Source organism: Schistocerca americana, chromosome 10 (genome assembly GCF_021461395.2).
Source record: "Schistocerca americana isolate TAMUIC-IGC-003095 chromosome 10, iqSchAmer2.1, whole genome shotgun sequence".
Lineage (NCBI taxonomy): Eukaryota > Metazoa > Arthropoda > Insecta > Orthoptera > Acrididae > Schistocerca > Schistocerca americana.
This window is the reverse complement of record NC_060128.1, coordinates 144,324,873-144,342,500: the sequence shown is the minus strand read 5'-3', so window position 1 is coordinate 144,342,500 and position 17,628 is coordinate 144,324,873. Positions and strand designations below refer to the sequence as shown.

Genomic DNA, 17,628 nt, shown 5'->3' with positions numbered 1-17,628 from the left:
GGTGTATTTCACAGCATTGCTCAGAACATGTGAGAAGCATTTGCCTTGGCCAAACAGACTAATCTGTAGTGACAGAGGGCAGCCTCAACAAAGGTCATATGTTTGATTTTGAATAGACAGAGGTGTCATGCAGACGAACGGGTTCTGGGACTCAATCATCAAAGAGGGAGTGGAGATATGGGTCCATGATGATTTTATCAACTGGGATAGTGGTTTCCAACTGAGCTCCACATGGGATGTAATACTAGCAAGAATCTGTCAACAGCGCTTCAATGTGAAAGTGGCAAATGCGAGAGATGGAATAGACACACAGCACCAGAACTCTCCAACATGCCAAGAGCTCCCCAACACTGTCTGCAACATCTCTTCCACACACACCCAATTAACCCAGCCATTGCAGATTAGACAGAGGAGCCTCCAGTCCAGTGTCTGTAAAGATACGATCTAGACATGAACCAGACACTTCACCCGAAGATGACAAGTACACATTGACTCTGATGATATCCCGAGAAGACTTCTTCATCAAAATTTATCTGTGAAGCTTGCATTTGCTTATAACACATTTGATAGATTTGCAGACCAGAAAATGGTAACAAAGTCAACCCAGAGAATGGTGTACGTTTTTCTAGCCTCACGTAAAACAATTTTTGTGCACTCTTCATGTTCTTATTTTCTCATAGGTGAGGTGCATTGCTTGCTCCACATTACTATACATTTTTCAGTTATCACTAACAATGTACCAACAACGTTGAAACAATACTACACAACTGACTTTTTTGGTTTTATGGATTTTGGTTAGTTGGCACAAGAGTCAGTGCATCTGTTTCTACTGTGACTAGAAACTTGCTCAGTGCACAATTAAGTTCACTGTAACTATTTTCGAGGCTAGGGGTCTTTTACAATGGTGCAATCAAATAAAATCCTTGGCATTTTCAATATTATTTTGTAGCCATGCATCAGGCGATAGTCCACCACAAGCTTACATACCTCTCTCCCTTCACTTTTTATGCCACATGGGTTCAATAGAGTACTCAACAACAGAATGATACACTGCCATGTCCACAGAGAATACAAATATCTCCTGATTCGTCCTCCGGAGTCTTTGGAATATGTCTGAACACTGCACCCAGATTATATCTCAAAAGAAGGACCCAGATTATATCTCAAAAGAAGATTTATCACCTTGTTAATAACTACATGACAGAACAGAAGAAATACAATGAGGATTTTCTTCATTATTCAAACAAAGAGGGATAGAACACTCAATTATGATGAAAGTGCCTAATAATTATTCACAAAAAACTTTCTAATGTAAGACTTTTTAAATCTGACTAGAAAGTATAAGATAATTTCTCCTAACCACACTCAGATTCCTAAGCCAATGCAAATAGCCCCACAAAAGTTTTGCTTGTGAATTTTTAATAACTATGACAATATTTGTGAAATCTAAAATGAAAAATGTAGGGCACATGCGATACATAACTGACAGATGAACAGTTAACCTAACTCGCTAGCAATTTTTTTCTGCTGCCAATGATATGAACTGATCAGTATGAACTGCTGTCCTCCTCCCCCCCTCCCCCCCCCCCCCCCCAACACATCTACTCTCTAAATGCCTTACTACTACCTACTGCATGCATCACACATTTGCTATTTTTAACTTCAAAAGTACTGTCATAAATATTAAAAATTCACAAAGACAAATTTTTCAGGATGTCTGTATGGGGTCAGAAATCTGTATGGAGCTCGGAGATAATCATTTTATTCTTTTTAACCAATTCTGAAAACCTGTTATAGTAAAAAGCTTTTTTATTTAAATTATTAAACCTCTTTCAAATATTCTGATGAAATGACAACAGACATTTGGTAAATTTCAGTATTATTTAACTTTGTTTTCACCTGAGGCAGCCAATATACCACACTTCCTCCTGTATGTACCTTACGAAAAAGACTGAGAAGGTAAAATTTAGGAAAATTTGAGCTCATACACAGGCTTACCAGTATTCATTCTTACTGTGAAACATTCATAACATTCCAGCAGTGGTATATAAAGTACCCTCCACCACACACCAGACAAGAAAGCAAGTTAATATTGCACTGTAATCAAGTTCTGAAATATGCTGAAAGTTTTAAGTCTCTAGCTCATCAGAAGGTTACTTTCGAACCAATTGCAAAATTTGTACCAGACAGAAAGACAAACAGAAAACAAAAGTACAATTCACTACACACCAGACTGAGTTAATATTTTCGGGTCACCAGTTCTGGGTCATATTGACAGTTTCAAGTAGCTCATTGGCAAGTTATTTTACAATCAATTGCAAAATTTATACTGAACATACAGACAGACAAGAAAGATGCCTAGTAAAATCATGTTAACAAATATAAGAATGAAAAACACCTCCATCTATTAACTGAATAGCAGAGGGTACTGCATATCATACCACACATAGGGGTCCTTTCTGTTCCAGTCACGTACAGACCACTTTAAGAATAACTGCCCAAGTGCCAGTGTGTGTGTGCCATAATTAATATAATCTCATCTGGACATGATACATAACAAGATGTAATTTATTCCGAGGTTAATCTTTTAAAGCTTGCTCTTGAAACGTTGTAAGTAGGTCTTCACTGGATAAGTGGCATCTATCTCCAAGCACTTGTCAATACAGGTTTTCTAGGATCTTCGTGACCCTCTCCCACAGATAAAACAAACACCTGACTATTTGTGCTGCACTTCTTCGTGTACACACAATATTCCCTGTTAATCCTGTCCTGTACACTATTATAGGATGGGTCTTACATGTGTTTTGCAACCAATTTCCTTTGTAAACTGACTTCACTTTCCCAGTATGCTGCCAATGGCCTGAAGTCTGCGACCTGTGCCACATGTCATCATTCCATTTCGTACTCCCACAATTTGTTAGACTCGCGTATTTTTATGACCTGACTGATTCCAACTGTAGTTATAGGATACTACAATTTTGCATTTTGTTAAGAACAACATTTCTGAACATTTAAAGCAATCACTCTGAAATTTTCTAAAATTGTAACTGGATATTTGTGCAGCTTTTTTCAGAGACTACTTAATTTTACATTACTTCATAATATGAAAAAAGTCTGAGGTTACAACTGATCACATCAGCCAAACAGCGAAGCTCCCTGCACCACATCTTAAGTTACTTCTATATTTGCCAATGACTTTCTATCCCATATAATACCCTGCATCTACCTGCCAACAAGGCCTCAATCCATTCACAGTTTTTGTTTGATACCCCAAAAGACTGAACTTTCTTTAATAGATGCTGGCGCAGTACTGAGTCAAATACTTTTCCTGCACATTATGTCTTTCTAGATTCACAGTTTAGAGCAATATTTCAGTCACTCTAGCAATTTCACACTTTTAATTAACATTATGTTTCATGCAGGAGGCTGGAACTGGAAAATGCTGTAACTACCAAATATACATACATACTAATCTGGTGTGGGATGTGTTTCATCATAGGAAAGCCAATACTCACCTTGTGTGGGATGTGTTTCATGGTAGGAAAGCCAGGATAGTAAACATCCAGCTTAACACCAGGCCAGAGTCCCTTGATGAGATCTTTCTTCTCCACATTAAGCTCATCTCGCCAAACTTCGATAACTTTTGCGTGGTTCGTCTCCAGTGTTGGGAAATATTCTGGTGCTTCGTACACACCTGCAAGCAAAATTCTGTTACATTACACTGAGCATATGCTGGTCTGCTACATCCACACCAATATTCTGCAAACAACTGAAGTGTGACTAACAAGGAGAGGATCCGACATGTGGATCACCAACTTTGATCAAATTTTGCAAGGATGTTCTACATAGAAAATAAAGAGACAAATGTTTCAGGTTTTTGCTAGAAACTCCCTAGATTTTGAAAAAAAATTAGATCAAAGTTGATGATGGAAAACAATATTTTCACTGCTGTAAATTGAAAAATTGTCAAAGTCAAAGTCAAAATTTTTTTGTTAATATATTACAGGGTCCAAAGTTAATAGTGTTTGAGTTATTAACATTTTTGTGTTTTTATTATTTGGCTTGGGTACTCATCTTTTGGGGTGGTAAGCAGTCCAAGGTTGGCAGTCAAGCAAACAAGGCATTAGAATACTGAACTGGTGGTTTGCGTTTGATTCTTGTCATGCCGTTTTTTTCGATCTGATATTGTTTTCATTGTATTTAATAATATTCTGTTAATGGAAATAGATTTCTTTCCTTTTTTGGGGGTAAATAATTGGGAGCTGTGATTACTGATCAAACATGTATATATGATGTACTGACAGTGTTCAAATAACTTACGGGTTTGCTGCCAGGTGACGTCGTCGAACACCGCCGATATTTTGACAGGAGCACACCCTGCCATTCTCAAGGCACAAATGCAAGGAGGAAGAAATGTGCAAGGAAATTTGATACCTCAGTTCACAGAGCAGGAAAGCAGGTGAAAAGAGAAACCTCTCTCTCTGGTAGAGCACTTGCCCGCAAAAGGCAAAGGTCCCAAGTTCGAGTCTCGGTCCGGCACACAGTTTTAATCTGCCAGGAAGTTTCGATACTTCTGTTGTTTGGCCTCATGGTAGTGGGAATTTAAACCGGTTTTTGGAACACCTGAATTCAATCCACCCGAATATTCAGTTCACTATGGAGGTGGAAAAGAACTGATGCCTTCCCTTCCTTGATGTGTTGGTCAAAAGGAAGACTGATGGTACGTTGGGACATTCTGTTCATAGGAAGCCTACTCACACTGACTTGTATCTGCGAGCTGATAGTTGTCACCATCCAGCTCAGCGTGAAGGAGTACTTCGTACCTTGGTTCACAGGGCCCACGTTATCTCAGACCCTGAAAGTTTGGCAGCTGAGCTATCACATCTCAAAATCACCTTCCGTCAGAATGGTTACAGTGAGAGGCAGATCAAACTTGCGTTGCACTATCAGCCTTCTGTGCAACAGGTGAGTGACGATAGCAACAAAGTGGCACCTAAGTCTACGACCTTTTTGCCTTACGCAGGAAGCATTTCCAACAGGATTGGCCGTATTTTGCGGAAATATGATGCGAAATGTGTTTTTCGACCACCTTCTAAGATTAAGGCCCTGTTGGCGTCCGTAAAAGATGATCTTGGTTTGCGTAAGGCTGGGGTCTATCGTATTTCTTGCAGTTGTGGCATGCCATATATTGGTCAGACAATCAGGACTGCGGAAGACTGGTGTATTGAACATAAGCGTCACACACGCTTACAACAGCCGAGCAAATCCGCTATTGCAGAACATTGCCTTGACACCGGTCATCCTATGAAATACAACAACCCGGAGAATCTGGCTTGCACGTCCAGCTATTGGGTTAGTGTTATTAAGGAAGCTGTTGAAATCAAACTATCAAGCAACCTTATTAACAGAGATGGTGGATTTTGTTTAAATGCTGGTTGGAATCCAGCTCTGTCTCTCATCAAAAAACAGAGGGACAGAATTAGTGCTACCACACCTGTTGATTAACAGTAACTATCGATATTTCTGATGTTGGTTATCTTTGTTTGTGTTGACACTTGTTCTGTGTGTGGTATCTTCCTTGTTTCTCCTCTGTGAACCGAGGTATTAAATTTCCTAGCACATTTCTTCCTCCTTGCATTTGTGCCTTGAGAATGGCAGGGTGTGCTCCTGTCGAAATATTGGCGGTGTCCGACGACGTCACCCAGCAGCAAACCCATAAGTTATTTGAACATTCAATTTGCCAGGAAAAGTTAAGGTCTCACAATGTACTGACAGTTATTTTCCTCATAACACATGATGCACTATGACATGACTTTCGCAGATGATGATGTTCAACTGAGCTGCACTTTGAAAGTGAAGAATTGAAATGAACCTGTCTTTGTCGATCGTGTGACATTTATTTCTTAATATAAGTAAAGAATTACATCACATGATGTCAACATCATGAGCCACCACAGCACAGCAGATAACTTTAAGATAGGGTGGGTGCTATCAAAACTCATGCGTTGGTCCATGACCAGTTGTCCATGCCTGTTTTTCAAGATATGCTTTTATACGGTTGGAACAAACCCAAATTAATATCTGACGGATCTGTTTTTAGCAATAAGAATAGAATTGTTTTCCATGGCTAATGTGCCAGAAAACATCTAAATATGGTAATATTTCATTAGCGTGTTGCCCATGATGCGAGAAATATTTATGATTTGCCTGTTTCTATAACCAGTTTCACACCACTGATGGCGAGAACGTTCACAAACAGAAAATAGGTTAGGATTATCCATTAATAAACTTTAGGTATATTTTTGTACTATGTATCACGATGAAAATAACTGTCAATACATTATATATACTTAGATGATTATTAATCATACCTTCCTATATTTTATTTAAAAAAGAGGAAAGAAAGGTATTCTGATAATCACAATATGATCAAGATATGCTAAAAAAATATCAAACGAAAAAAAGGAAAAAAAAAACAAAAACAAAGGCATGGCCAATAACCAAACACAAAGCAGCTGTTTGGTAGTCTAAGGCCTTGACAGTTCGACAGTCAACCTCACCCTGCTTGACACAAGGAATGACGCATTCTCACCAACAGCATAAAAACACAAAAACATTAATAACTCTTAACATTAACATTAGATGACATATTACATTAATAAAAAATGTTTGTTTTTAGATGGTCTTTCAATGTATAGCATTGAAAAAATTATTTTCTGTCATTAACTTTGACCTTGATTCTTCCAAAAACTAGGCAGTGCCTAACAAACAGCTCAAACATATGCCTCTTTACTTTCAATATAGAACATCTTTGCAAAACTTGATCTAAATCAGTAACCCCTATGTCAAACCTCTCCATGTAAGACAATTATTATGCTATATATAGCATACAATGATGAGTTAAGAAATGATTACTGTCTGCTTAACACATTCCAGTCAAGCCACAGTGACTGCTGCAGTCTCCCCAGAAATCAAACTTTTTTTCACTTATTGGTGTGAATAATGCTTACGAGATGGAGGAGAAAAGCAGATTACCATCTGTTTCAGAAATACTGTCACTGATTTCAAAACCGTCACTGTCAATTTTGGAACCAGATTCTTTAAGCAGACCTAGATTTTCTTCATCAGCCAAACTGTAGCCTCATTTTACAACAGACAAGACAAAAACAAATGTGCCTGTAACATGTTTTTCAAGTCACACAGCACTTCGCAGAAACAGGAACATCCACCTAGTGGCACTCTGAAGCACCAAAAGAGTGAATATTTACATCACCTGCATATACATGATTATTCTGCAGTTCACAAAATAAATGACTGACAGAGGGTTTACCTTCAAGCTATTTTTCTACCATTCCACTCTCAAACAGCACATGGGAAAAACAAACACTTAAATCTTTCTGTGCAAGCTCTGATTTCTCTTATTTTATTGATGACTATTCCTCCCTATGTAGACAGGTGCCAACAAAATATTTTCACACTCTGAAGAGAAAGATGGTGACTGAAATTTCATGAGAAGATCATGTCACAATGAAAAATGCCTTTGTTTTAATGACTGCTACCCCAATTCGCATTGCTAACCCAATTCCCTTATCACATCTGTGGCGCCCTCTCCCTTATTTTGCAATAACACAAAACAAACTGCTCTTCTTCAAACTTTTTCAACATTCTCCATCAACTTTAAATGATGCAGATCACACACCACACAGAGATAACCCAGAAGAGGGCAGACAAGTGCAGTGTAAGCAATTTCTTTAGTAGAACTGTTGTGTTTTGTAAGAGTTCTGCCAATAAACTGCATTCTTTGGTTTGCTTTCCTCATAACATTGTCTGTATGATTGTTCCAATTTAAGATATTTGTAATTGTAATCTCTAAGTATTTAGTTGAGTTTACAGCCTTTAGATTTGTGTATTGTGTCCTGTAACTGAAACTTAGCAGATTTCTTTTGGTACCCATGTGGGTGACGTCATGCATTTTTAAATACAGACTGTTAGCGAAATCAAAATGAGCCTGTAATTTCTACATGCAATGACCAGAACATGTTAACAGCGTGTCCACCTCTGGAACACTGTACAGCAGTGATTATACATAATACAGATTTGGCGAGTCCTCGATAGGATTCAGGAGGTATGTGGCATCAAATGTCTAGACACAAGTCATGCAATTCCTGTAAATTACAGGCTGGTGATTTCTGGCCGTGGAGCTGACACCTGACAATGTCACAGATTTATACCAGTTGAATTTGGTAGCCATGACATCAATGCAATATCACTGTCATGCTCCTCAAACTACTGCAGCATAATTCTCACCTGGTCAAAGATTCTGCAATAAATGAGTCGTCATGTGCAAATGATATTACAGTCTCAGGAAAAGCAGACTACATTAAACTACTACAAATTAATGAAGGATCAGGTTTAAAATGACCAGTGGTTTATTCAGATGAAATGTGTATTCGCACACATTACACTGTGAACAAATGTTTTCACAGTAATAGTGTGAATTGACCCAGTGTGGAAAACATCGCTTCATTATCCAATGAGGCACCACACAGTGGCATCTGGGTGGCAACACCAACTGGCGCGTTCTTGCTGCCTCTGGCTAGATGGAATGAAAGAAACATTCTTTGTCCACATTCATTGCGTTGGTTAGCAATGCACTGCACTGACAAAATCAAGGTGTACGTCCTATCATTTTTCCTCAAACAATTTTACAGAAACTATTCAGTAAAATTTTTTATTTTTTACAGTACTTACAACTTTATGTGTCAGCTTCATGGTGAAGTGTCCATTATATCCCGAATGGTCTTACTTATTGTGATATTCACATTTAAGGAAGACACTGCACAAAATTTGAAAAGTTTACAATGAAAAATAGGGGTAGCTATGAGTATCAACAATGTCAGAAAAGACAGGTTGCTACTTACCGTAACGAAGACATGTTAAGTTGCAGACAGGCATAATTAAAAGACATCTACACGAAGCTTTCAGCCAAAGCCTTCCTCAACGAAAGAGAGGCACACAATATTCATACACACAAGCAAGCACACCTCACACACACATGACTGCCAATTCTGGCAGCTCGGGCCAGAATGTAACTATCATGCTGTGGGGAAAGACAAGGAATAGCAGTGTATGGGCAAGGGGAGAGAGGAATGATGTCTGGCAGAGTGTGTAGGGACTAGGGTACCAACAGGTGCAGTGTCATGAGACTGCGGGGAGGGACATGGAGGAAAAACGAGCAAAAAAGGAAAGGAGTTGGAAAAGATGGGTCGATTCGTTGGCAGAGGGGTGACAAACAAAGAGGATGGCAGACGAGAATGGGGAGGAGATGATAGGACAGAAGAAGAAGAAACTGTTAGGTGGAGGATGTGGGAACAGTATGTTACCGTAGGATGAGGCAATTCAGAAAAGCTGGTGATAAGAGGGGAAGATCTACTGGGATAAGGTAGTGAAGCAGCCATTGAAAACAAGCATGCTATGTTCAGCTACACATTGTGTCACAGGGTAGTCTACTTTGCTGTTGGTCACAGTTTGGTGGTGACCATTCAACCTGCTGGACAACTAGCTGATAGTCGTATCATCATAAAAAGCTGTGCAATGATTGCAGCAAAGCTGGTAAATTACATGGCTGCTTTCACAGGTGGTCCTGCCTTTGATGTGGTAAGATAAGCCTATGTAGTAGGAAATGCTAGGTGGGTGGACTAGGTAGGTCTTTCACCTGGATCTCCCTGTGACAAGGGGTTGAGATTGGAAGTGGCATACGGAGCGGCCAGTTCTTGAGGAAGATGGGAGGATTGGGGATATGAGGGGGAAATCGCACAGGAGATCTGTTTGTGGCCTTTGTCTAAGGGACAGTGTTTGTCTGTGGAGGCCTTGGTGAGAATACACTGACCCCGGGTGGCCAGCCTGTATAAGAGGGGTTTTTTGGTGTGAAAGGAATGACAGCTGTGAAAATGCTGGTATTGTTGGTGGTTGGTGGGTTTAATGTGGACAGAGATGTATATGGAGTCATCAGAGAGGAGAAGGTCATTTAGGAAGGTGGCGTGCTGGGTTAAGGAAGACCACGTGAAGTGGATGGGAGAGAAGGTGTTGAGGTTGTGAAGAAACGAAGATGGGGTGTCTGGATTCCGAGTCCAGATAATGAAGATATCATCAATGAACCTGAACCAGACTAGGGATTTGGTGTTTTGGGAGGCTAGGGAAGTCTCATCTAGATGACCCATAGAATGGTTAGCATAGGAGGGCGCCATGCAGTTGCGCATGGCTGTGCCATGGATTTGTTTGTATACCTTCCCTTCAAAGGATACGTAGTTGTGAGTTAGGATGAAGTTAATAAGGTGTATGAGGAATGAGGTAGTGGGTTTGGCGTTTGAAGAACTTTGGGAAAGGTAGTGTTCAATGGCAGTAAGACAAGAGGCATGAGGAATGTTGGTATGTACAGAAGTGGTATCAACAGTGACGAATGGGTATCCAGGAGGTAAAGAGGTGAGGATGACGGGCAGTCGGTGAAGGAATGGTTGGTATCTTTGACGTGGGAAGCTAGATTATAGGCAATTGGTTGGATGTGTTGGTCAATGAGGGCTGAAATTCTTTCAGTGGTGGTACAATAACCAGCCACAATGTGGCATCCAGGATTGTTGGGTTTGTGGATTTTGGGAAGCATGTAGAATGTGGGTAGGTGGAGTGTCAGAGGGGAAGTAGGGAAATGGATTCGGGGAGGGGTTCTGGGAAGGGCCTAAAACTTTAAGTAGAGACTGGAGGTTGTGGTGGACTTCTAGGATAGGATCACTCTGGCAGAGTCTACACATGAAGGAGTAAGATAATTAGCGGAGGCCTTCTGCCAGGTAATCATCACCACTCATAACAACAGTGATGGAACCTTTGTCTGCTGGTAGGATGATTAGGTCAAGATTTGTTTTGAGGCTGTGTAAGGTTATTCTTTCTTCTGTTGGAAGGTTGGTATTCTGGGGAAGGGACCTGGAGAAGGATGGTGGGGCTAAGTTGGAGGTAAGGAAATCCTGGAAGGTGACAAGCAGGTGGTTAAGTGGGATGGGGAAAAGACACAGCTGGATGGTAGTGTGAACTGGGAGTGGCAGAGTTCACTGTTAGCATTATTTGGTTTTGGTTGAAGGGATTGGTGGCAAAGCTTCCACTGCAGGGATCGGGAGAAGGAGAGGTCTTTGACAAGTCCAGCATGATTAAATTTGGGTGTAGAGCTAAAGGCGAGACCTTTGGATACGTCTGAAGCTTCTGTGGAGTCAATGGTTTTGGTGCAAAGGTCAACAACCATGTTGCGGGAATGTATTGATTCTGTATTTGCTTGGGATGTGCCAAATTGAAAAGATCAGCTAGGCAGGGTTTATGTGCTATGTGGGGTGGACAAGGAGGAACACTGCGTGTAAGACAGGGGTTGGTTAGTGGTGCCCCGAGTCAGCAGTAGGATGTCAACAGGTTGGAATACTCCTCCGGCACTGGAGAGCAAGGGATTCAATATAAGAGATGTGACAAATGAAGCAGTGATTGCACAGTAGTACAGTGAAACCCCGCTTTTACACTTTTCAAGGGACTTCAAAAAAATGGTGTAAAATGCGGGAAAATGTAAAATGTGGGAAATAATGTTTTAAGCTGTAAAAGTTACGTACAGGATACTTCCTTGTACTTTATGTATGATGTATGTACATAACAGGCATAAAAAGACCTGTCAGGGACTTTTTTTATAACGTAATAAAGATTTATAATCTAATAAAAACTGCTGATGTAACTGGAATTGATAACTGTTTGGCAAGTGGAAACATTTGACTTGATTTCGAATGTCATAAGTGATGTTTTTGAAAAACCTGTAGCTGTAATTCATTATTTAAATAATGAAATACTGCACTAGTTACGTATTTTGTCCTGCTTAACGACACGTTTTGAGAATTTTTAATTTCAAACGTCATAATCGATGTTTTTGGAAAGCCTGCAGCTGTCATTCATTATTTAAATAATGACATACTGCACTAGTTACGTATTTTTTCATGCGTAGCATGATGTGTTTTGAGAATTTTTTCTCGTTGTCAAGTGCAAATATGTAAATAAGTATTTTGTATAGTGTCTGAATATGTGTTATTCTGCGTCTCTTGCACTGTACTCGTCTTTTTGAGGTTATCAGGTACTGTGCCTCATCAGTTATGTAGAAAACCACACACACACACACACACACACACACACACACACACACACACACACAAGCAAACTATCACTCACATTGTTTGTTTATGTAACATCAGAAAAATACATACGTAAATACTGCACTTGATAACAAGAATAAATTCTCAAAATACGTTTTGCTCAGCATGAATACAATACGTAACTGGCATTGTGTTTACACTAAAAACATTTGAGTAACACAAAATGAATGATGGTGTCAACTAGCACTCCATGTGGCCATACACCGAAACATGCTAAATATGGTTCTATAAAAGTGTCACGATGATTACAACAATGAAACTGCATTTGCACAGTAGAGACAGTTTGAAAATGGTTGTGATTGGTCATATCTTCATTCAAATGAACCTAGTTAGTCCCATTAGCCACCACAACACATAGAGCTAGACAGCGGCAGGAGATAGGCACGAATTGTTACAACTTTTACTCGTTTACCCGTTCAAATCTGCTGAATAGAGTGCCCTGGTGCAAGAAACTTAACCACTTAATATTTGTAAACACTACTGGACAGCCAACATTATGCCAGCATCATATTTTCTCCACAAACATTTTTTTGCTGAACTGTGCTATCATCAGCAGCCGTACACATCTGAATACAGTCCAATCTCGCCACTTTTCATGAATGATGACGGAATGATGAGGCCAACACAAACACCCAGCCCCAGGGGAGAGAAAATCCTCAACCCGGCCAGGAATCAAACCCAGTACCCCATCATCAAGAGGTAGCAATGCTAGCCACTAGACCACGAGCTACGGACTTATTGACTTTTTGCAGATTCTGACACACAAAATAATTTGTCTTGCGGTGTAGTTGCCATGTTGCAACACACAACAGTGCAGCTGTGTCAAAACTTTGAACCTCTCTCTATCCAGTGGCTTGTGCAATGTATTTCTATCTTTTACAGTTTGTCTGTAATAAACGATTGAAATCTCTTCTATCATTCTGAACCACCCCGTACTTGTGCTCCACACGCCTCACATACATACGCACCAAGATCGTCGTCTGTGTACTTGTACACTAGCATCGGGCCGGGAGTGTTCCTCTTCCGCTCCTCCTCCATCAGCTGAGACTCGTAGGGAGCCATCGCTTTCAGCAATTCCTCCTGTGAGTGCAAATTAGAAAAAACAAATTGTCACAGCTTTAGCATCTTTATGAAAACATCTAGAAAATAAATTCCACTGACATGTTATCCAGTATTTGTCGAGCCAGCTCTGATGTGCAAGTATGGCAGAAAAGCAGTTAGCTCTGTGGTCGTCACCCTATGGCAACTTGGTGGCCCCCTACTGTCTCACCTACCTCAGAACAGTATACTCCTTTCCACCTCCCCCTCTTCAACTGACCTACCTACCATCACCACCGCAATTCTTCCTAGTTTCAACACACTCAACATTTACCTTATATACAAACTGCCCTAAGTATAAATTATAGTCTTAATCACAACTAGAATAAGAGTTTTTATACATAATAATTCCAAATGAAAATAAATTAAATTCAGTCTTGTTCACAGACTATATTTTCAGTCATTTCAGTGGAAGTATTAAAATTTAACATTTTTGAAACTAAACCACAGATTTTCTAACAACAAAAATTTATTTTCTTTCTTACTTGTAAATTTTTATATGTATTACAGATTAGTGTTAATTATGAAAATTACCAATACTGTTTTAAAAGAACAAATGACTGACACACTAAGACCATAAGGGACCAAAAAAAAGAGACACAAAGTTTTGGGAAAAAAAGATGTTTGTGAAAATCAGATTTGTAGGAAAACCACCATTTTCATACAGCTGACTGTTTTTTAACCAAGTTTCAACATCCTATATTTCCTACGAAGAAATAATGAACATGAAATTTTAATTAACATTTACAATTATTATTATTAATCATAATTCACAAACTTTTCATATATGGGATAGTGACTATAGTGTCTTTTTGACAGTTTGAAAATTTGTAATTAGTGAAACTAAAATCAGAACAAAAAAGGCAGATACTAAATGCACCACACATATAATTATGATCTATTCCAGCACTTCATGGTCCTCATTATCATAATTTTCATTAAGCACATTCTGTGGCTTGAGGGGTAGATAAAAGTGACTGTCCACTTCAGGAATCAAATCTAGTAGTTCTTTAATGTCTTTGTGTTTCAAGCTTGGTATTTCCCTTCCACATACATATTTGAGCACTAGATTTTGCTAGGCATCTACAAACTATGGGGAAATGACAAATTGTCATCTCCCTCAGCGTGACTTGCAGAAAATAGTGGCTCCCAAAGTGTCCTACGAAGAATATGTTACTTCAGAAACAACTCTAGCAACTTTTGGAAACATCATTGTAAAATTCCTGAACTGTACAGTGTTATCAGGACATCGAAAAAGCGCAAAGAAGGGCAGCTCATTTCGTGTTATCGCACAATAGGGGTGAAAGTGTCACTGATATGATACACGTGTTGGGGTGGAGTCACTGAAACAAAGGCAGTTTTCTTTGTAGCGAGATCTATTTACGAAATGTCGATCACCAACTTTCTCTTCCAAATGCGAAAATATTTTGTTGACACCACCCCCCCCCCCCCCCCCTACATAGGGAGAAATGATCATCATCATAAAATAAGAGAAATCAGAGCTTGAACTGAAATTTCCCATGCGCCATTCGAGAGTGGAATGGTAGAGAAGTAGTATGGGTTCAATGAACCCTCTGCCAGGCACTTAAGTGTGAGTTGAAGAGTAACCATGTAGATGTAGATCAACTTTTGGGTCAGTGGTATGGTCTGTAACACTTCCACAGGTTCTGAAATCCTCACCATCCATTATACAGACTGTAAAAGGTTTAGTCAGTCTTTCGAACATTGGCATGGTAGTTTAACCTTACATTTATCTCGCTGATTACACAGGTAACCATTTCTCTGCTCTTTCCGTGTGATCATCCTGTTTATGGTATTCACATAGCCCTCACCAATGTTCCTATTCTGCTTCCTGACCTTTCTCCACTACTTTTCATCCCTTAGACTTTTTTTTACCTTTATTTTGTAGCATTTCATTATCGCAAGCTATAGCCTCCATCTTCAACAGCAACTCAAAACAAACACTATTGCCAATCTAATTACCTGGTACTACTATGAATGTCACACAGACACTAAATTATGCTAGCAACACTCTCTAACAACTTAACAGTGCAGAGCAACAAAATTATGCTATTTGTCAATGTTCATATTTAAAAGGGCATGCTGGAAAGTAGTCCTTCCAAATTTTTTATGTGGAAACTCTTAAACATTATTAACATTCTACACTTTCATTCTTCAGCCTACATGTTTATTTCTCAACATAGTCACCTTGGCGATGAGAACATTTCTCGCAACAAGAGATCAGTTTGTTGATACCATCACTATGGAATGTTTGGCTTTGCTGACTGAGCCAGAACCTCATCTCCACTTACACGCTTCATCACTATCAAAGTTTTGGAAATAGATGAAAATCAGATGGAGCCAAGCCAGGACTGTATGGAGGATGACTAATAATGGTGAACCCAAAGTATCAGATTATTGCATATTTCACAGCCTTTATGTGTAGCCTGGCAAAGCAATGCTGAAGGAGGGAGTGCTCTATATGTAGACAAACTCTTCTGTGTTTAGAAACTCTATTACAGCACACTGTTTCTCATTCACTGTCATAGTTACACTGCGCACCACCATGTTAAATGCTACAATTTGAAGCCCTCTAGCAGCAGAGGGCTGTAAGTATGTAGACATGAAGAACAAAGGTGTAGAATGTTAGTAATGCTTGTTTTATTTTAAAAGCTTTAAGAGTTTTCAATACAAATTTGTAGGCATTACTTTTCAGTAGACCCTCATACAATGTGGGACAACATTTGTCAGGCTCATGAATACATGCCACAATCTCAAAATCAATTATGGTGTGCTTTAGGCCTTTATGACTCTCACTACCTTAATTCGTATTTCAATTATTACATTACAGAATTCGATAAGAAAATTTAAGTTACCCATTGATCTTTAATTTTCACGAGATTAATAGGAAATGCAAGTTAATGTTTAGTTTCTTGTTCCATGGATCATTTCGCATGACAGATCACGATGATGAGGAACTAGTCATTTTACATTGAAATCACAAATTAATATGTTCAATCAAATTTAAATAATAATAACAGATCATGTCCAGAGCAAATTTTCAACCTCAAAATCGTACTCAAAATGCGAGCTCTCAGACAAAAACTAGTAATATGCACATTTATAGGTTTCAAAAGAGTATATGATTCAATAGACAGGCCCTCACTATTCCAAATTTTAGAAGAGAAGGGATAAGACCCCAAAACGAGAAAAATCTTAAAACAAACACTAAATGGCACAAAATCTAAAGTAACATATATGGAGCAGATCTCAGAACTCTTCGACATTCAAACAGGTCTGAGACAAGGTGATGGACTCTCTCTTATTCTGTTCAACACAGTTCTAAACAAAGTTATGGAAGAATGTGTATAATAGTGGATCCTAGAATGAAGGAGGAAGATAAGGTTGTACATCTCATGAAGGGTGATACTGAGGATATGTATCAAGCCCTACTCCTGAAGGAGGTTTCAACAGCAGACGACTTCATAAAATGGGCCAGTATATTGAGACAATGCATCAAAACAGAATTACACGCAAGAAGTTTTAACGGCTTCCAAATGTCGTATCGATGTCTGTGATGGAGGAAGGAACTGAGTTCACAAGTGTTCTTCGTCAGATAGTGAGAGAGGAAGTTCAGAAGGCACGTGGATTGCAAAGCGAGCAAAAAACAGAGACGCTTCAAGTGGTCATAAGGGAGGAAGTGGAACAGACATTGAACCTAATCTTTCATCATTAATTTCCCCTTAAAATGGTGAAAAGTCGAGACCCAGGTGAAGTTACGTTCCTACAATGCCACATGAGGAACCTGTTTGGGCACCAAAGAAGACTGACATCTGGAGGATCCGGATAACCAACCAGTATGTTTCCATTGCGAACGACTGGGACATTTGGTGCGCTACTGCCGAGAAAGGCGGTGGATATTTGATTATGCCCGCGCCAGAAGACAGCAGATCGATCTTAGCCGACACCAACTCCGAGATGAAGAAGATGAACAAGAAGATGTGGGTGAAGGATGATGTAGGTCTAAAGGGTGCGACATTCTTTGGAGGTGAGGCTGCCGAAGAGAAAAATGACTACAGTCCAGTTCTTACTACCCACATCTTGCACAGAACACAAAAACGGAAAATTATACCCCTCCTCTATGCCCCACCTGCTTCCCCATCTACTGTCTGCAAGAAATGGTGTACACTACCATTTCTAGGTGAGGTATCACAGATTGTAGTCAAAGCACTGAAAGCCTGCAAGTATAGGCTTTCCTACTATGTTAAGAACACGGCAGCCCAGTGTGTGTTTAATAGCAAAG

General features: G+C 39.5%; 1 protein-coding gene across 1 annotated transcript in view; it reads right to left on the bottom strand.

Moving 5' to 3' along the window:
• Nucleotides 1-17,628, bottom strand: part of LOC124552402 (5'-3' exoribonuclease 1) — a 183,738-nt gene that overhangs the window by 111,392 nt on the left and 54,718 nt on the right. The window contains exons 13-14 of the mRNA XM_047126666.1: nt 13,196-13,307; nt 3,516-3,694 (exon numbers count right to left, since the gene is read on the bottom strand). Of these exons, the coding sequence (XP_046982622.1) occupies nt 3,516-3,694; nt 13,196-13,307 (291 nt within the window). The remainder of the gene's footprint in view (nt 1-3,515; nt 3,695-13,195; nt 13,308-17,628) is intronic.